Here is a 21,336-nt window from a genome sequence, read left to right as displayed (position 1 = left end):
TAAGCATGTATTTCAGACATGGTTTCTTGCCCGCACCTGCTCCGTATCCTGACCCTTCTCACTGTAGTAGAGTTTATACGTGTGGATCTCCCCATTGCCGGTAAGAGGTCTCTCCCAGGTGAGCGTGACTGAGGTGGAGGTGATGGACGCTGCCTGCAGGTTGGGGGCAGGACCCGGTACCTGCACTGCAATGACCAGATGAGGGAACATAGCTTTTAGAATAGCATTTTATACAAGCTCCCCAATCCCATCAGATCAACCATGACTAGCACAACCTCTACAGCCAACCCATATCCAATAGATCTCAAAGATAAGTTACAGAAACACCAAGGCATGTCAGCTGTGGTTGAAACCACAATTAAAGGCATCACATCTGGCATAGGTTCCTCCACATGGTCTTCCTGGTGACTGTCCGGACAAGTGCGAGCAGCTCGCTCCTTCCGAGCATGCTGGGCTTATGCCAAATTCATTGCAGAGTCAGCTGCTTCAAAAGGGCCATGTCTCCCGACAAACTTCTGACTCAGAAAGCTTTTACTTTTGCGTCATGCCTGTTTTGTTCGACTGCTTGTTTTTCTCAATCCTGAAACTTTACAGTGTACTGAGACGTGAGATGACACGCTTCCTTCCAGCACAGCAGGAGTCTTTCAATAATGACAACCTCGCACGCAAAGAGGCACAAACTCTACTGCATCTGATGTGCAGCTAGGCTCCAGAAGAGATTTCTTCTCTCCATCACCATGCAAATGTTTTTTGTAGTCTACGACTGGTATTCAAACAAAAAAGTCTTTCAAAAAGGTGTAGGCGTGCCGACCTAGAAGCGATGCCATTTGTTACTGTTGTTTGAAGTCGACTGGCAAGCAAATCTCAGTTCCGTGCTCAGATGCCTTTGTGTTGAGTATGTAGTGTTTACTGCCAGCTTATGGCCAGCTATTACCATGCACTCTGTGCATGGACCCATAATAAAGAGTGAGGAGTGTAAGCCCACATATACTGGCCATCCACAGCACTAATGAAATACACAATACAATCACCCAGAATGCTGCGCATTACTCTTGATACCAGCCAGTTCAACTGTGGATGTGTCGGAATATTCAGTGTTCCCACACACATGCTGGGCAGGCTCAGACCAAAAGCTCAGACAGAGAATGTTTCAGTGTGAAGGTGACTGCGAACCCCACCCCGCGTTCCCCCAAGTCAGTTTTAGTATTCTGTTTGGCTGGAGTAAACAGACAAGCAGACTCGACACAGGTCCTGTTTGTTTGGCTTCAGAGAGCCAGGTGAGGGGAGACCACAGGATTGGCCCAGCTTCTGCAGGCCCCACTGTGACGTGGGGGGTCTGTAGGTCTACATGAGTGTTTGTGTGCATGTCCTACCTTCAGGTTGGGTGGCCACTGTAAGGGGGGGCGAGCTTTCACCCAGGCCGTTTCTGTTGGACGCTACCACCCTGAAGGTGTACTTGGTGTCTGGCATGAGGTTCTGAATGGTGACCTGCATCTCTCCCGGCGCTGTGGTGTTCTCCACACGCTCCCTGTCAAGGTAGGAGGTGCAGGCGTGAAGGGTTACGGGAGAGCTTACTTAAAACTGAGCTTGTCTTCTCATGGCAAGATTCAAAGAGTCACCACACAAGAAGCTTTTCAGCAAAGCACAGATTGGCGTTTTAATGTGGACATTGCAGGGCCTACCTGCTGGAGCCGTGGAGGCTGTGGAAAACGGAGTAAGTGAGGTTCTCTCCGTGCAGCTCAGCCGGTAGACGCCAGGTCAGCTTGATGAAGCGGGTAGAGACCAACGACGCCACAAGGTCCCTGGGGGCCGTGGGGGCGGGGCCTGGGCGTTCGCCCGGGCCGGAGGCTACATGGTCAGTAGTGGCACTGGTCAGTGAGGGGACAGCAGACGTGGGGAGGGCAACGTCTGGGGTGTTTCACGTGTGGGGGGGGGGAGTGGGGCAACATGGAGGAAACAGGGAGGGTAAAATAAAGATACGGAGGTGGGGTAAGGAAAGGAGGGTGAGAAAAACAGGAAAAACAAAAGAAAATAAAATTGACACACACACACACACACACACACACACACACACTCCAAAAAAACCATTCCACTATGTAAAAAAAAAACAACAAAAAAAAACCACACCAAATTTACAATGGAGTGAGAGCATGCAAGTCACCCACGGTAAACAGGCAGAAGCCAAGGCCAGCACTGAGGAGATGGTACGTCATTAACGAATCTCACATCAGTCAGCACAAAGCTAATTACAGCTACCCATCTGTTGCTGACATTGAGTACTGCCTCTCTCTCAAATATATTCATCTGAAGGCAACACTACCCGTGAGATTTGCCAGATACCGCACCCCAAAAAGTTATATTTTCTCCCTAATTCCTGGTCTGTAAAAATCTGACGCAAGCAGTGTAGCTGGTTCCAACCCTGTGAGGGCAGGGTGCCCGTCACTCCGCTGCTCCTCTGGACCTTGCGCGGTCTGTGCGCGTTACTCCCATCAGCGCTCAGGAAGCTCACGCCCAGTTTCCCTAACAGGAGCTCGCACCCCTGCTCGCTCTCCTCCAGGAGGTGTGGTGGAGTGGAAACCCTCCCGTTGTGAATACTCCACGCAGCTCATAACGTGCATCTGCACGGGGCTGGGCCACGGCTCAGCCAGGTGGGCAGATAAGACTCATCTCACGGGTGAGCCCTGAGTGGAGAGGTGTAGTGCCATAGAGCAGGTGACTCTGCAGTTATGTCAGGATCACAGCACTGACCAAATATGTGAAGCATTGCCCAACTATGTGAAGTTCTGTAAGATACACCTCTAGTAGTCACTAATGTTGAATTCAAAATGTAATATAAAAGAAAAGAATAGAACAGAACAGCACGACAACCAGAGACAGAAGTGAGGCTTGGATGCTGAAATGCAGTCATGAACCAGCTCCCTGAGCGTGTGCACTCAGTGTGTGCACTGGGGTACTGCCCTTTGAGCCGGCCTTGTCTCACTGCACAAACAGACGCTCGGGCCAGAGGAACAGCACGGCAGAGCCGTGAGGCGAGGCGAGGCGGCTGCCAGCCTGACGCGCTTGGCGGCGCGGTGTCCATCTGCTGCCAGCTGAAGGCTGGCACACACAGGGGCCCTGTCGAGTGGAGCCACTCGCCTCTCGCTTAGAAGCGCAGTGCTGCATCCTGAATGGCACGCGCAGGCGCGTGGCTGCCTCTGCCGTCCAGCCCCCGACCGCATCCACACTGACGTATGCTGAGGGTTGGCTGGAGTTCATGAGGTAGGTGTCGCTCAGGGCGAGGCCTGTCTATGGCTCTAGCAATTAAAATGCTTAAAATGCTTCATGGGATCTGGGAAAACTGTTAGGAAGATGGTGTGCTTCACTTAACCTTCTCCACAGTGCTTCTGAAAGTCCAAGTGTGTGCACTGATGTATTTTCTCTTAGAGATGGCACGTGGTTTCGCTGTGGTTCAGCTGGGGCGAGCTCACTTGGCGCCTGCTCACATGTGACTGTGGTCGTCCAGCTTATGAACCAGCCCTGTTTAAACAATCATCAGTTCAAACAGGCTTTTCATATCAGCGCCTTGGGCTGCTTCCAGTGAGCTGGTGGGTAAAAGTTTGTGGGTGAATGTCTTGTGTAATGATGCACAGTCTTAAAGCAGATTAAGCGCAAAAAAGACCGCTTATTAAAAACAGGCCAGTGTGTCCAGACGACAAAAGTCACAACCACAATGGCAATTCCTCAGTTTCCACCAGACTATAAACCATACCATGACAATCCAAAACAAGCTGGGCTGGTTGAATGTACAACATCCTCAGGAAAAGTACAAAACAGCCCGTCAGGCAGGCCAGAGCAGCCACCAGGTGTGCCATGTCACATAACAGCAGGGGAAAGACACCAGGCCACACAGGGCAAAGCCCAGGTCCAAAGATAACCCCACCCATGCTAATGCTGCTCTTTAAAAGATCAGCAGCATTCAGGATATTATTAGGTGTGTGATATTAGATATTATTAGGTGTGTGTTAAAATAACAATGGGGGGGAAAACATCTATCATGCACAAGCCAGCAGTAATGCCTGGTGAGAAGACTGCGTGCCCTGGTTTATGATGACTGATTCTCACTGAACTTGTACCACAATGTGTTTAATGAACACACACACACACACGACACAGAGAGCGAGTGCGAGCACGCACGAGTATGTGTGAAGGGATTTTATCATTTTTGAAAGCCACATTTTAAGAGTTTGCGCCACGATATAGGCAAGATTATTTCACCCTTCATGAGTTCTGACACTTCATACACTCGTGATATCTATCCCACAGCTCCTGGACTTTGAAATCTAAACATGGTGCCTCAGGGTGAGCGGTGCACAGGGGGAATGGGTGCCACTAGGGCTTCTCCGCACCTGTCAGGTCTCTTCTGTACAGCTCACGCCCTACGCACGCTCTCATCAGGAAAAAGTAATGAACAGCATAAATTGTGATAATAGTATTACTAGATCCCACAGCGATGGTTTAATCCCGAGTTATAATACGAGGTCATATATACCAGACCTCCCACGATCCAAGGGCTGACATTTATGCCATATTTCCCTTTTAGAGAATAGTGAGATATGATTACACCTTAGACTAATCCTCTGACTCTTAAATGGACAAAATGCGCAGCCTATGACAGTACTGGTTATATGATATAGCAGTTTAAACACCCCTGGATCTACACAGGGTCTGGACAGTCTTGACAGGCACAACCCAGGATCTGGAAAGTAAGGTGATCGGACAGCTCCTCGCCGCCCTGTCAGCAACGCAGGGGAGCCCGCAGGGAGAGTCATGTCAAGCATTAGCAACTTCAGAGCCCTGGCCTGCCATGCGGCTGAGGAACTGCAGCGCTAAACAGCGGCCCTGACACGGTCGCGCAGAGACCAAAAAAACAAAAACAAAACCACGCCATCGAGTGACTCACAGGAAGAAGTGCCACGGGCAGAAAGTCACTCTCCGGGGCCTGGGACCTAGGCAAAAATAACCCGTTGTGTCTGAATTACAGATTAGGGTGGAGTGGGAAGAAGCATAGCGCCTGGTGTGGGCGGCACTTCCTGACGCTGCTGGTGGAGAGGCTCGCTCAGCACTGCTCCGTTTATGCAGGAGGTGGGGCGCCACCCAGCCATAATAACCCGGACCCTTCTTGCGTCACTCTGACCCTACGTTGCTGGATCCCACTCTGCTCTACATTCTGCCCATGTGCGAGAGCTTATCTGGCCTAGCCGGCCGTTCAGCTCTCCGAACAAACAGGCTCTCTCTCGCTGAGTCTCTCCGCTGCCCTCCCTCCATCTCAGACCACATGCCACCCCCCCCCCCAACATCCCTGCAGACCAGGCCAGATCATCAGCATCCATTCAAAGCCTCAACACCACCTGATTGCTCATTGATGCAGGTAGCAGAATCACTACCTCTGCAAGACACGAGCAGGCACAGAGACAAAGCCAATCTGGGTGAGGGGGAGACGTGAGGGCAGGCTTTCCACCCGCTGTAATCTTCAGGACACCCAAGGAGGCAGAGCCTGAGCAGGGCTCAGACGCTCTCACTATTCCTGCACACCACACACACTGCCTTTAAGACATTTAACATCTAGCACTGATTAATCCACCGCCGAAATTACTGAATGAGTGCGTGAGTGAGGGAGAGAGAGTGTGATGCAAAATCGCTATCACTTTCTGTAATTTAGGCTGAAGTTATGGTGTCGGCCCAGCTGGAGAAGTGAAAAATAGCGCTTTCACACCTTGTAGTCATCTCAGCATGAGGCAACTACACACACGCACACGTGCACACGCGCGCGCACACGTGCACACGCGCGCACACACGCGCACACTAACTAGGTGCTAGGCATCTGAAAAGCACCAATGATTCCTATTAACCTTCCAAAAAACAGCCACCAACAACTGAAGAGAGACACTTAGTTGCACACTAAAGACTAAAGCTGCACTCTATTCCACAGGGTCCCTAAGCAGTACCCATGTATTCTCGCACTAATCATGTGGTAATGGCCAACAGATTAAATCCCTTCATTTGAAAGGCAACATCATAATGCAGATCACATTTTTGTTTTTTTCTTGACAGCTGGGCAATGAGTTCCTTTGTTTGCTAATGTGGCTAGACTGAGCTGTATCCATGTAACACTGCTATATATTGTGCATGAAACTTGCTAATATTGACTTCAGGATAACTAACATGAGCCAAGTAGATAAGATTTAAGTTAAATTCCTCTTCTGTCTGACTTTTCTAAACAGGGTACTTGCGCAACACACTGATATCTTTCAACAAAAATATATGAAATATTAATAGCACACACACACACACACACACACACACACACACACACACGAACTATGACATATTCTCCTTTATTTGTTGCTCTCCAATAAATCAGCCAGCCAGCAGGTTTACCTCTGCAGAATATCTTGACGAGACATACAATGATTGATGGATACACTCTGATGGGTGTCAACTTCTTGCACAGCAATAAACTGTTACCCAGTACTCTAGCAGTTTGAAGCTACTTTTGAATTGAATGTTTTCACTCGCTACAGTTTGGGGTCTCCCTTAAAGTGGCTAAATTCCTTGTGTACTCCACCTCGCAGGGAACTACTCAGGTGATTAGAATGCACCTTTTGTTTAAACGGTCAACATGAGGTCCAAATAATCTAGATGTAATGACATAGACCATCTGCCCAGTACGAATGCAATCTGTAGATCGCACTACAAGCTGAAGCAGCACCTGGATAGCACAATGTTTATGTTGGTCATTGCATCTGAATAAATACACCATCAACAGCAAATTAATAAAGATTCCAAGCATGAAAAAAAGATTTAATAAATAAATAAATTAATTAATTTAAATTAAAAAATAAATAAATAAATCAGGAAATACTATTTAGCCCCGAGTGATTTTTGAGTGATGCTTATAATGTCTCATTTCCATAATTGCAAACATTTATTCACACTAACTGGGAGACACTGGGAAACCCAGGACTTGAACAGTGCTGACTCTGTTGAGCCATTTGGCTGTAAAAGGCTTTTAAGCTGGGAAGGAGCAGACATTACAGAGCATGTCTGCCTAGCCTTCAACTGCACCAGGGTAGTCTGCTCTCCTCCATCACAGCCTGTTCCCTTCTCCATACACTGACGAGCAAGCATGATAAACTAGCACAGAGCTGGGGAGAGCTTGCCTTAGTTCCTCTTGTTGCTACTGCAGCAAGTGATGAAACAATAGCTCCCCAAAGATGGCCATTCCTCACTCTCTGGCTGTCTGCTATGTGGCATGCACCAGCAGAGCAGCGCATCGGGGTGACCAAGAACACTGCAAGGACCGTCACGGCTGGACTCTAAACCCACAAGGCCCAGATCTAGAGCACATTCCATTCAGGTTCACACAGTGTGTGCTTTGATTGTGTCATTGGCGACTGGCTTTGAAAAGTGTGTAGGTAATACTAGAATGGAGCTAGTGATTCTCCCTTCTCACTAAACCACCCCCCTCCTGACACACACGCACGCACACGCTAATACACAAGCAAACAGTGCAAATGAGTCTACAGGCAGTGCTAACGAACCAGGCGGCGCAGACAGCAGTGAGGAGCAGATTTCTCACACACCACAATCAATGCAGCGCCACTCACACCTCCCATGTGCTCCAGACGCGTGAGAACATGTGCTCGCACCCCACGTTGACAGAGACGCACGTGAGAGTGTGGGCCTGTGCCATGCGACAACCACAATGACACATGCAAGGAGAGAAGGAAGGGGAGGGTGGAAACAGCGCATGTGCGTGTGTAACAGAGAGAGACCATCTCCTGTGTGTTCTTCAAAGCGTGAAAACCGAAACATGTACCTGCATGCGAATCTGCCTGGCTGTGCTGACTCCACCAACAGCACAAAGAAACAAACGCCTGACTATAATTCGGCAGCGGTGATAATCCAGTCATGGTTGTCGAAACAAACGCTACTTTTAAAGCCTTTGTAGTCTTTCCCTCATAATCTCTTAGCTGACTGGGTAGGACTAAGATGTGGAGACATCACCACCTCAGTCAGCAGTATGCACTGCCAGTCACTGATCTGAGAGATGCCACAGTCACTGTGTGGTGAAGAGGCGGGGTGGTGGGGTGTGGCAGGGCACAGCAGGGCGAAGAGTTCTTACCCTGTTCTAGGATGATCAGTTGGGCACCGGCCTGTATGTTTCCAGCTTCATTCTCAGCCATACACTGGTAAAAGCCCTCATCAGACTTCACCAAGCCAAGCACCTGCAGGTCATGCTGATTCTGCCACAGAAAATGGACAAAAACAAAAGAAAAATATAATTGTTAAGCAGTACTCAGTCAAAACCGCCATGAGGCTGCAGCTGCACAAGGGATGGCTGAGAAGGGCTGGGCACTAAAGTTCAAGATCAAGGCATCCGAGACCTAGGAATTATATATACGCGCGCGCGTGCACACGCACGCACACACACACACACGCACACGCACACAAAAAGAAGCACAGATCGTCTCACACTTTTTTAGCCACAAGCTAATCATGCACATATTTAAATGGACAATGGCAGTGGCATACGCATGCTGATAATTCAAAACATCACAGAAGTCTCAGTGCAAAGTGTTATGTTTCAGTTGATTGCCAGGTTTAGAATGAGCTGAACTGTTCTGTTCAGTCTAGTCTTGCACATTTCCAGTGGGATCCAAATCCCAGTGCAAACTGGCATTTGATCCAGCCCTAAAGATAAGGGGACTGTCCCGGCCCAGAGACGTTGGAGCAGCAGTAGTAAGCAGACACTCACCACTATTTTAAAGTAGTCGCTGGGTATGACTGCATCACCGTTCTTCACCCACTTCACTGTGGGGGCAGGGAAGCCTGTGACATTGCACTCGAAAATGATATCCATGGCTTCATGGGCGTAGATGTTTGAGGGTTTCTTCAGGAACTGAGGAGGAACTGGAAGATGGAGAACGGCGAGGAGATCAGGCAGTCCAAAAGACAGAGGGTTGTAGAGAGCTACCACCAACTGGTGGCCTCCTCAACCAGAGACAAGGATTTTCCAACGATATACAAAGAGGAGGAGACAATTTTTCATTTTATACATGCAGTAATTACAGCATTCACAGCACCCCCTCCCCGCCAAATCAGCTACACAGGAACATGTCTAAAATGTTGCTCTTAGTTCATACACTTCTCACGGAGCATGAGGGCAGGATCAGAGATGGCAATCTCTCCGTGGGCACTCACTTGCAAACTGGGCTACTTTGTGGGCAGAGGATTCTTTTGTCTATGGGCAGATTTTTAAAAATGTAACCGAAACCCATATTAAGAAATGCGAAGGGCATTTCCATCTGATCCGGCAAATACGTCTCATAAAAGGGGAACTGGTTCATGTGAATGATGGCCTTTATTAGCTCTGAAACGACCACCCAAGACTTCAGCAGACTTTTAAATGTTAATAGCACACACCAGCACTTTGCTGAGTACAATATAAAAGAAAGACACTCTATGGTTTAGTGCTTATCTAAAGTTAGCTACTTAAAGAACTCCAGTGTTTCATCCCCTCAGAATGAGCAACACAGCTGCAAAGACACTCATCATTTTGTGGCTCAAGCAGCAAAATCTTCTGACTGAAGCGAAAACAAAATACTTTGAGGAGGGTTTTGCCACAAATATAACAAGAGCAACCAGAGCACATACACATATGAGCACCCTGCAGTAGGTGGAGTTCTAAGCTGCCCTTTATGGTCTAATGAAGGTACTGTTCCACTACACAAAAGGTTCAGTGCTCATATGAGCCCATACGTGACCACCGGTTTTGACTCATAGAGCGGTCTCCGAGTGCTCCATCCACAGCTCCCAGATCCCACAGAGCAACAATGGGATGTGGGATGTGTGACTAGGACATCCTAAATCGCATATTTGTCTTTATTAATAAAGGAAATTGCTGCCATTCAAAGTTATTTACAGTCACTGCGGGTTGTTTTGTTGTTGTGATCACGCCCATCTCCCACAAGGCTTTTGTGGCTGGGAGAGGCGGAGACCAAAGGCTCGTTTCTGCCAAGCAGTAGCCAAATCACACGCGTCGTTTCTCCTGGGGAAGCGGTTTCCGCAGAGCGCAGACACACAGATTCGACCATGCGTCAGTCTTTATAATGGAGCGGTAAAAAAAAGTCCCCAGAAATATAAAGTGCAGGAATACATCAGCAGCAGCGAGTCCTGGGAGACGCGGATCTGCCTGACCTGCTGGAAGGGTCACACAAAGTAGGGAAAACATCAAACCGCAAGCCAGGGAGTGGCAGACAAGCTGAGGCACACGTGTGAGCACACGCACTCTATGTGAGGGCAAAGTGAGTCATTCTTTCATTTACTCACACTTCTGACTGCCACATGGAGCAGTCACTCACCGTTTCTGCCTCTCTTGTATCCATAGCTCTTGTTTTAGAGGTAGGATGAAACAGGTGATGCACACAGTGTCCTTATGAAACGGTTATATTCCTCATCCTAGCCTGGCAATATCACTTTTACTGTGCAAGGAGGTCTTTACTGAGCAACATGAAGGACATGAATTAAAGCTATGCCCACTGCAGTTCACACAAAACACTGTCTCAAAATCCTCTCTGTAAAGAACAGTTACAACTAGCCTACATTTGCAACAGGGCTTGGGTCTACCTCTGGCATTAGCAGCCTGGGTATGATGAGACACTTTTTGAAAATACTTGTGATAATTGTGAATCCTTTAAAATCTCTGAAAGATTAGAGACCAGCACAAGAAGAGCTGATGGGGTGGTGCGTGGGGTAAACAAAAGAAAGCGTCACTTTGAAGGGAACATGTGTTGCAAAGGTCAAAGTGCGCGCACAGAACGCATCGTAGCGCGCATGCTCAGCAGCGTACCCAGCACGGTAAGCTTCGCCTGGGTCTCCACACTCTCGTTGCTGTTGTCCGCCCGGCAGCTGTAGGTCCCGCTGTCCTCCGACGTCAGGTTGGCGATGCGCAGTACGCCTCCGCCGATCACAGAGATCCTCTCGTCGCTGCAACAGAACAGGCAAAAGGAACAGGGAGGAGTGGTCAGGTATGGGCGTGGGAACACTCTGTAGTGGAAGCCTCAGTACGGATACGGCTATTAGAGCGGGCCCGAGAAGACACACTCTGGGGAAGCTGGAGAGGAGCAGCGTCGCTCACGAATGTTCCCCGAAGGCCACGAAACACGACAGCAGAGAGATTTCTCCATCTACTAACAGCACCTTGCTCACACAGACAGACAACCATAAGTCCACACTTTCTGCAGGTGCTTTCAAAGGAAGACTGTGTAGTAGAGGAACCAACTGGGACTAGTTTTAACTTGACAGCTGCAAATATAGAATAACTCATTTGGTTTCTGGCCCGGCGGTCAAAGTTTTCAGCCTCCATTACTGTGGACCTTTATACACCTTTATTGTAATGTCCTTTAGAGACAACATAATATTTTGATATTTAGTGATTAGAATGTAAATGTCCATGTAAACATTTGCACATATACTAGTCCGAGTACTTTGCAGTTTGAAAAATGTTGCCTTCCTTTCATATGGCATGAAACAAAAGAAAAAGTCACCCCAGCATCCACTGGCACACTGAGACACACCTGGACCATTTCAGCTACATTCCCCCTGCTACATTTGAATGCAAGGTGGAAATGAAGTCCAAACAGGATACATTATAGCTTCCATTTGCTAAAGTCTTTCCTTTATGGGCCGCGCAGCACCTAAGCTAATGACACTCTCGGCTTCAGGACTTCGGGACTGCACATCTAGGGTACTGCCTAGGCAGCAGTGCGTAATAACAGCAGGGAGAGAGGGAGGGAGAAAATCAATAGACAAGCAGCAGCGCACAGAACCGCATGTGTATGCGGCCAGAGGGGTCTGATGGATCTCTAGACTCAAATCCAATCCGTCTCCAAACTCACCAGTTTACTATAGAATATGAAGATGGAGATTCATCATCATCTTATCGACTTACGGAGTTTCTTATTTAAGTGCTGATAGAAGCCTATTTGTTCACTATTCCACTAATGTCATTTTTCTTCGAGGTAACTTTATCATTACTATTTTTAACCTGGGTTATACCTACTGTTACATAAGCTCAATTTCATCTCAGTAGTCTAGGCAGGAAGCATCACTCAACCCACACTCAACCACTCCAGGCTCATAACTGCTAGGGGTTCGAGGGAGAGAGTGCATTCTAGAGCCTGCAGCCGCGAATCTACGAATCTGTGCCGTGAGCCGAGGTTCGTTTCCAATTTGACAGTTACAAGACAGTGTTTACTGTGTGGCTGCTCATATTTGGCAATTGGTAACATCTTTCATGCATGGTGGTGCAACAGCGGTTGGTGACTGACAGACAACTGGAGTCACATAAAAAGAGGCCTAGCAAAGAGATCCACTGTTAAAAAAAAGGAGACACCGCATTGGGACAGCTGCAGATGTGAGACAGGTCCCTTCCTTTGGCTGTCTTTTGGCACCGCACATTGAGCTGGGCCCTAATTAGGTCCCATTCTAGGTGCTGTACCCTCATTTCACCATCAGGATCTTCCCAGACCCCTGCACAAATATGGTGACGAGCTCCTTCTTCCCTGTAAATAAAGCGACAGAGTGAAGTGGCTATGGTCTATGGTGCTTCATCTCCTAACCATGCATACGTTCTTCCATACGTTAACTTTGGCTCAGCCTTAGAAGGTGCAGAGATAGAGTCAGTTCCACTGCCACAGCCTGTAACGACAGTATATGGCACGGTAAAGGAACATGTGAGGAGAGTACCCCCAGGGATCCGTGTGCCTCACTAAACAACCCCGCCCCCCTCGGGTAAGTGAGAAGCCCCTTAATTAAAATCTAATTCAAGGTCTGGAACTGACGACGCATACCCAGTACTCTGGGTCACTGCCTTCCAGAGTTTGAGAAGAACTTGGGCAGGCAGTGCTGTGGGACTGAGAGAGAGCTGAGGCTGACACAGCAGTCCTGAACGCATGCAGGCTTGTTCTTCAGGGTAAGAAACTGCTTTATCAACCCAACAAGACCTATGAAGACAATAAAACAGTGGCAGTGGTGTAATTGGGTTTTTGTAGATGTGAGGGAGAGAGGGAGAAAGAGAAGGGTCAATACTGGGAGAGAGAGAGAGAGAGAGGAGGAGAGATAGAGGAGAAAAGGAGAGAGAGGCACACACCACATGGAGTTGTTGTTTTTTTTTTTTGTGTGTGTGTGTGTGTGTGTGTGTGTGTGTGTGTGTGTGTGTGTGTGTGTGTGTGTGTGTGTGTGTGTGTGTGTGTGCGCGATCCTGCCAGAGATGAATGGCGTGTTGCTGGAGCTGGAGAACAAGTGACAGGAGTTCTGTTGCCAATTTATGGCAACATATCTAACCAGCCACACGGACACTTCCCACAGTGGGTCTTAATACGGAATTTTAAAAATAAATTAGAGATGAATAACATATTACTATAATATACTCTGTGTGCCACTATTCGAACCCTGATCAACTAAAATGTTTGAGTCAAACAAACCTTTGACCTGGACTGCTACTAAAACCCAGATCAACAAAGGAGGACAATTTTTAGACAATTAGGCTTTAACTAGCACCCTCCGTGACAGTCCGTTCTAATCAGCAATGCGATCACTGTCCAAAAAAAACAGCTTACCATCAGTATGGTCAGAATCAAACCAAAGGAAACTGATTTTGCCAACTATTTGCACAAAAGCACTGTCTCAAGGGAGGAATCAGTTGTCCCAGGAATTTGTGCATCATCTGCCAACTTTCCAGATAAACACTCTGGCATTCTAAGTCTTAATCTCTAGGCAGGGGTTTGGGGAGGGGGGTTAAAACTGATCCAGAAGTGAGATACAACAATAATCAAAATATGGTGACACGGTTCTGTACAACTCCCCTTAACACTGTTTTATGGACCAAACAATCATCTTCACCATAAGGTGAAAATGTATACAGTTGATCTGAGTTCAGTTCAAGAAGCCACATTCCAGAGACAATATTGATCTGCAAGATCCGCATGGATTAAAGGCCAGTGCACAAGCACTCACACACCCGCCCAGGGGGATCAACTCTGTGGGCATGCTAAATGCTTGTTTAAGCTTGGCTTGTTCTAAATGACCACTAGGGCTGACAAGGACCAGCCCCTGCATGCCGTTCAGCCGGAGTCGTTTAGCAAGACCTTGCGAGCTGTAAGATGATCTTGAGATAAGCGCTAAAACAACAAACCTCTGGCTGAAGGCTGCACCACACAAAGGTGCTGGAAGGCATGGCTGGCATCCTGGGCAGCACAAGCACCCTGCCAAGGCGGCGAGGTTCTGAAAGGAAAACGGCAGAAAGGTCTTCCAGCCACAAATCCGCGAGCGCAGGACTCAGAGAGGCAAGGTGTCTGCAAAACACACTTCAGTATGCAGGGATATGTTCTTTGTAACAAATGGTTTAGGACTTTGAAACGGGGCTCACTCAGCACATTGACGGAAGGCAGGAAGGCATGCAGACGTTCTTGTCTTATCCCTGTCCTGCTCTGCTGCCTGGTTCCTTCAGATCGACTCCGCCCTGGGTGATTTTCCATACTCTGTCATTTCTAACACTAGCTTCAACCCATTTAGAATAGCTTGCCATGATGTCTCATAGAAGATGGCCAGACCCTCCTTTTTGATGCTCTTTTCTCTGCTTGATAGTGATGGAGATCCCAGTGCCTCTGGCTGTTCTCAGCCACTGGCTTTACCAGTGAAGCAGGTATTCCACAGGGACACATACACACGGCATTTCTGTTTGCAACACTTCCGAATTGGATGAAGTCTCCCCTTACACCTGATCTCTGATAATTTTCCAGGATCCCCTGCTGAGATTAAAATTACAAATCTGGATTTAGAAAACTGGACCTAAATCAGTACCGATTGGGGTGCAATTTTTCAGTCCACAGAGAATAGCCATGCAGCCAGCATGCTACGCTCTCAAAATGATCAGTGGCCAGACAGAAGAGGTGCAAAAAGGCTGAAATGGCCCATCGAAAATCAGACACGAGGCACAGCTTTGCAAGGCAGCATACGCTGGAGCTCCAGCTCAGATGACCTCTTAATTACAGCTCAGAGGCGCTTGACGGGAGCGGGGACATGGGAGTTCGGCTGCGCTGCAGATACTTGGTTTAGGCTTCCGTTGCCCTGCAGCTGCAGAGCGGGCCTGACGACACCCACGCTTCCGGCGGGGCGATGCGTGCAGCCGCCAGGTCTCGGCCCGGACCAGGAGGGTCGCAGTGCTGCGGGCGATATAGTGGAATTAGAATGCAGGAAGGGTGGGCTGGGTGCAGGGAGTGGAGACATCAAGAATGCATTATGCTGGCGGAAGTCCATTAGAGAGGCAATTACAGCGCAAATGGACTCTGCCAGTAATCTCCATTTCGTGCCGGCAATTGAGCGAAGACCCGCAATTAGACGTTTAGCCGCTCGGGCCTGTTGTAGCCGGGCGGTGAGAGGCATGAGCCGGCAGGGCAGCGAGGGCCCGAGTGGCATTGGGATGCGGGTGGCATCCACCTGGGGATGCCTGCTACCCAAACAGCCCAAGTCTGCTTGGTCCACCCTTTAATACCATCAATCCAATAATCACCTGTTATAAGCACCGGAATTAAAGCAGGAGTTATGGAATGTATGGGGAAAATATTATTTCAGAAGGAGAGTGTGCAGTGGAATATAAATGACAAGCCTGGGAAAAATGTTGTGCACTGTGATAAGAAAACACAAAAATAAGCCATAAAACACACACTGCCCAGCGTTGATAATTTAGCTTTGTTTCCAGCACAATTAGTTTATTACTACAGGAAATGTGTGCTGTAAACCTCGCAATGATCGCTATGGAATTTAGCCAAGATGATGAGAACACATTCTTTTTGGATGAAGTTTGCTTTGCCCTCTTCCTCCACTCCTCCTCCTCCTCCTCCTCCTCCTCCTCTTCCATTCCTCCGTAAGTCATCATCCCCTCCCCTCGGCCCCACCCCCGTGCACCTTAATCTCTTAGAAAAACACTAACTTTACATGGGAAGCATTGAGGTGGTGAATTTATCATTAATCTTGAAAACCCCAAAATTGTGGGGCAGATTACAACCGTCATTGATGAGAAGCTCAGAGAAATTAATCAAAGCCCAAACACCGTGAACTACAGCCCACCGATCTGATTATCTTCGGGCCAGCTGTTACCTGGCCTTCCACACAGAAGAATGTGTAGGACAGACTGAGCAGATCGACACCAGCAGGAAGTTCTCACTTACATGGCTACTAGTGCCCTAGAACAAGACAACCGGACCTGGCCGACTTCTGCCCTGCAGATGTTAAGTTCCGATGATCACATAAGAGATGAGAACCTCTGCTCCAGTAACTGACTGGTTTAAGATAAATCACTTTATACATTAGACTCAGTTTTACATTCATCACTCTTATCTACGTTGGCTCACAAAGCGTGCCGGGAGAGGGTGAGGGGAGTAAATAATAAATGCGTGGTGTAGCTGCAGAAAGGCCCAACCTGAAGACAAGGACATTAGCAGGCTTATCCGCATGCAGGTGCCATCCTGCCCTACAGCCATACAGAGGCAGGGCAGCTCCTCCTTCCTGCTAACCAGACGACCTCTGCCCCACCCCCACCCACTCCTGCATGTCTGTAATAACGATGACGCACTGGGAACAAGGAGCCAATAAGTCTCTCATGCTGCAAATGCAAAGAATTTACCTCGTGGCAGGGTAAATATAATAACTGCAATGACATCAAACAAGAGTGAGTGGGGCTAGGTGGAGAAGGGATGGATCGGAGGTGCTTAAGGTTGATTTACATGCTGGGACATTCCTGTCACATATACATAATTCATGCATGCATGATGGCTATGTGGTGGAATGGCCTCCTGAAGATAAGTCATTTCCCCATTCTCATCAGAGTTGGGGAACTGGCCATCGTACAAACAATCCAGACACAGTGCAGGGCAATTTACTCTTTGTAAATGCCTTAGTGCGCTTCTCAATAGGCACACAAATCAGGTTGTATAAGGCAGGGTTATGATGGCCTTATCTGGGGCAAACATGCATACATGCATGTGTGTGCACGCGCGCGCACACACACACACACACACACACACACACACGTATGTACATACATATGAAATTCCATACAATCAAATATCACAGTGGAATGATGGTGGCTTTTCATACAAGCCAGGAGTCCTACCAAAGCACATTAAAATTCTCTCTCCATTATTGCATCTACATGACTGATCATAATAGGGTATAATAATTGCGCAGTCACTTCCACAAGTGTCGCAGATGCCCCTTTAGTATGTCTTCTGAAGCCCACATTATAATCCAGTGCAAATCTTAACAAGAAACAGTAAGGGAGGCATGCTAGCACTTAGCAATTGAAATGATGTGTTTCCCAAATGAGGTCCCTAAAAATAAGAGCTCCACTGGCATCAGCAAGAGGAGTTACTACAGGCTAATGGCGCCGTTATTGTCAGAACCCTCGATGAGGGCCCAGTGCGCTCTCTCTCTCTCTGGCGCCGTGGTTACGAGTCTGTGGTGCTGGCTTTCGCTGCGCTCCATGTGGCACGTCGGGCCTCGTTCTGAGGTCAGCAAGACCGATTGGCCGGAATGAGAGAGGAGTGACGTCATACTTTCACTATACGCCCGTCATCAGCTGGGTTTGGTACTCTGGAAGAGCAGAGCCGTGAGCAGGCACAGCGTGTTGGGATTCGTGCGCCACGCACCACGCGCCCGTGACCAGCATGTGACTGCAAGCGCCAGAACGAGTGGAAGCAGCGGCAGATGCTCACCTCTGGTCCACGGCCTTGGCGTTGCGCATCCAGCCGATGGTGGGAACCGGGGAGCCCTTCACTACACATGGCAGCAGCACAGTCTCTCCCACAGGCTTGGCCAGGGACACAGGGCCCAGCAGCACCTCCAATCTCTCCTCCAGCCCGGCACCTGACACGGAGCAAACCTTTGTTACTCGCTCAGGACAAACAAACAAACAAACAAAACTCCAATCAGAGCGTGGACATCTTTCCTCCAAGTATCACTGCACAGTATAATGAAATGGACCAAAGGAAAACAGTAAATGGTAAAAATAAATTACACCTTTACACAAAGATTATGAAAAATGTAAGTAAATAATATTGTTAGCATGGATCGTGGGTATTCTTAGAATTGCTATTATGATTGTTGTAGAAGTCAGTTCTCAGTTTGAGGTTGTAACATAGAAGTTCTATGCAGAGATGTCATCATTCATCCATTTCCACCCTGTGCAGGAAACTACTGAGAGTGCAGTCCCAACACGCGGAGTGTAGTGTAGTGGTGCTTCTCCATGTGCCGGTACCTGGCAGGACGTGTAGCTGGACGTCCTCGCTGGCTTTGAGCGGCCCAAGCCCCTCTATCACACAGCGGTAGGGGCCGGCGTCGGCGCTCGAGGCCTCGCTAATCACCAGTGCCCCGTTAGGCAACTGCACCAGGCGCCCGTCCATCTCCACGGCGACGCCCGCCCTCTCCCAATGGGCAAAGGGGCCCAGCTCAGCGCTCACCTCACAGTTCAGAACCTCGCTGCCCCCAGCATGCACAGACACGGCCTCTGGCTGGCCTGAGAAGCGTGGCACGCCTGGGGGCAACAGAGTGCGCTCAGCGTCAGTGCACTACAGATATAACAGCACACACAGCAGTCAGGTGGGCCCAAACACAGGCCCGTGACTCCTAAGGTGACAATGCAGTTTCATTAAGACTTTGTAGTATAACGGCACAGGAATCTTCGTACCTATACTAAAAGATCCTGCTTGTGACAACCTGTGACTGCTGTAAATTATCTGTTTTACTGGGTTAAGAAAAGGGTAAAAATGTGATGGAGAAAAAAAAAAAAAAAAAAGAGAAAAGATATAATGTTGGAAATTGTTCACCGTCATCCACACACACACACACTTGTGGGAGGTGAGGGTTGTAATGGCCACAGCTCCAGTAGCACTTCACTCTTCTGCAGCCCTGGCTCACCCTGCACTTTGGCAGCCAGAAACATGGAGAGCAGGGCAAAGAAATAGTGACATCCTAATGTTTTCATTGGCTAACTGCTTCTCTCTGCTGATTTGGGGTTGCTGTGGACCACACGATACAGAGAAATGTTTGCGTGCGTGTGTGTACATGTGTGTACGTGCCACAAGTGTATGCGCACGTGTCTCTGTGTGTGTGTGCGTGTGTGTGTGTGTGTGAGAGAGAGTGAAAGAGAAAGAGAGAAGATGGCACCAGTCCGAGAAAGAGCTGTTGACAGGTTTGCAGCTGATAGGTGGTTGCCAGATCCTCCCTGAGTACTCTGCGACAGCAGAAGGGGCCGCAGCAGGGACAGGGGCCTCTCCAAACATGCCAGTGCAGCTGGGGGCAGCTGCCTGACTAGATCACTGCACAACACAGGCCACTCAACATGGGCGCCAGAGAAATTATATGAAAACATTCTATTGCAACTATACAAACATGAATGCAGTCTAGACAACAAAGTCTAAAGCTAAAAAACAAGAAAATGCAACAAATGCAGGGTGTACTAGTGTACAGTGGTGTCAGGGAGAGCTTTAAGCCTTGGGCTGCCTGCCACCTGTGGGGAGAAACTTCTGCCTCCCAACACCACCACTCACTTGCACAGACACACGCACAAAATACACACATTTCATGAAACTTCTCTCTCATTACTGAGTTCACTAGTTGCAGATAAAATGGGGAGCTCCATTTCATGCTCAGGACAGATGAGCTGCTCTTAAAAGATTCCACTCTCTTTTATATCTATAATGGGACAAACCTTCACTCATATTAAAGCTGCACACCCAATCCTTTGGTGTCATGTGGGACAAACGCGCACACACATCCCACTTCTCTCTGCTCCGCATCACCCCCCCCCCCAGTCCCACCTGCGGGCCCATCAGTAGAAGAGTCTGAGGCTAGCAGTGTGACACGCATATGGGAAATACCAACAGCATGCTTTCAAACACCCCCGCGCCCCCAAACCGGCCCCTCTGGGCCCCTCCCTCATTCCCATGTACTCCCCCAACTGCCTCTCCAAACCTTCCACTTCCCGTAGCCCTCCTCTCCCACTACCCTCTCTGACCCCTGCTGGCACCTCCCCCTCTCTCTCACCCCCCTCTCTGACCAACCCAACCCCCACCCCCAACCTTCCTCCCCCTACCCAGGGTCTATTCTCTGATGGCCCTCAGCAAACAGGTATTAAAAAGGCGCTTCAGTCTTACGCCCCTCCGCCATCACCCCAGGCAGTCGCAGGCGGGAACACCCACGCTCATTCCTGCTGCCCTTCACAAACACTTGCTAGAACACTGTTGCCCACTAATTCCTCAGCAGCCCACCTTGGCCTTGATCCTGGGGTTGGTGGCGTGGCCGACAACCCCGGGGGCCCTGGAGAGCAACAGAGCCCCTGTGATGCAGGCGCAGGGTGAGGGGGCATGGGCCAGGACCCCACATCCAGCTGGGCGGGAGCAAACAGAGCTGGACCTCGATTGGTGACCACACGGTCAGCCATTCATCAGCGAAACAGCGAGGACCACACCAGAACTGGCAAGAGTCCATGCACACATTGCCATGCAGGACTGTGCCCTTACAGACATATGATTCATTCAGCGATAATTTACAAAGATGACAGTTATACATACTTACCTTTTTTGAGCCTGGTGAGTGAATTTATTGGTAGCCTGCGCAGTTTTTAAACATTTGAAAGGTTTCAGTTGTAATCTGCTATGGCTTTTATTTTATATCAGTTGTTCTACAAATGTACCTTTTTCTTTAAATTTATATTCATTATTGATGAAGCAACACAAACACATGGACATGTTCCAAAATTAATTTTTACATGACCACTCTTCAACCTTTATCCCTTAGAACTGAACAGATTGTTTGTTACTGCACATTTAAAAATGGATAGGAGGTGAATGATCTCTGTTCTGATTGGCTGCCCTGTATTGTGCCTTGCTCAAAAACAGTCAGAGCTGGGTGGGGCTAAACTGCTGCGGGGTGAATAGGTGGAGATATGCAAATAGGTTGTTCTCATGACATAGAAACAGCCGTTTCAAAACGGGCAGTTTTTGCAGTTTAGATTCCATACATAGATTTTTATGGACAGGGGGAGTGAACTGTGTTTTTGAACCATTAGCAATATTTACATACTACTTCAAAATAAAGCAAGGTAATCCAGTTTTCCATGATGGGGCCCTTTAAGATCAGAAACTGCCATTCAACAAATCATTACTAAAAAGATATCCTTAGCCTCCCTAAAGCTGGTTGCACAGTGACCGCAGTGTACCATGACTCAGCTTACAG

At 48.5% G+C, this 21,336-nt stretch overlaps 1 protein-coding gene across 12 annotated transcripts in view; it reads right to left on the bottom strand.

Annotated features, from left to right (window-relative positions):
* LOC113583577 (neogenin) overlaps positions 1–21,336 on the bottom strand; it is a 70,131-nt gene that overhangs the window by 15,772 nt on the left and 33,023 nt on the right. For 8 of the 12 annotated variants that reach the window (XM_035523842.1, XM_027019973.2, XM_027019980.2 and 5 more), the window contains exons 3-10: positions 18,359–18,634; positions 17,817–17,967; positions 10,892–11,028; positions 8,798–8,952; positions 8,165–8,285; positions 1,683–1,908; positions 1,374–1,528; positions 37–185 (exon numbers count right to left, since the gene is read on the bottom strand). In XM_035523842.1, coding sequence (XP_035379735.1) covers positions 37–185; positions 1,374–1,528; positions 1,683–1,908; positions 8,165–8,285; positions 8,798–8,952; positions 10,892–11,028; positions 17,817–17,967; positions 18,359–18,634 — 1,370 coding nt within the window. The remainder of the gene's footprint in view (positions 1–36; positions 186–1,373; positions 1,529–1,682; positions 1,909–8,164; positions 8,286–8,797; positions 8,953–10,891; positions 11,029–17,816; positions 17,968–18,358; positions 18,635–21,336) is intronic. The other 4 variants (XM_027019977.2, XM_027019981.2, XM_027019979.2 and 1 more) reach the window with 1 other exon arrangement.

The sequence above is a fragment of the Electrophorus electricus genome, chromosome 2 (assembly GCF_013358815.1).
Source record: "Electrophorus electricus isolate fEleEle1 chromosome 2, fEleEle1.pri, whole genome shotgun sequence".
NCBI classification, from domain to species: Eukaryota; Metazoa; Chordata; class Actinopteri; order Gymnotiformes; family Gymnotidae; genus Electrophorus; species Electrophorus electricus.
Note: the sequence above shows the minus strand (reverse complement) of the source record. Positions and strands in the feature narration are given on the sequence as shown.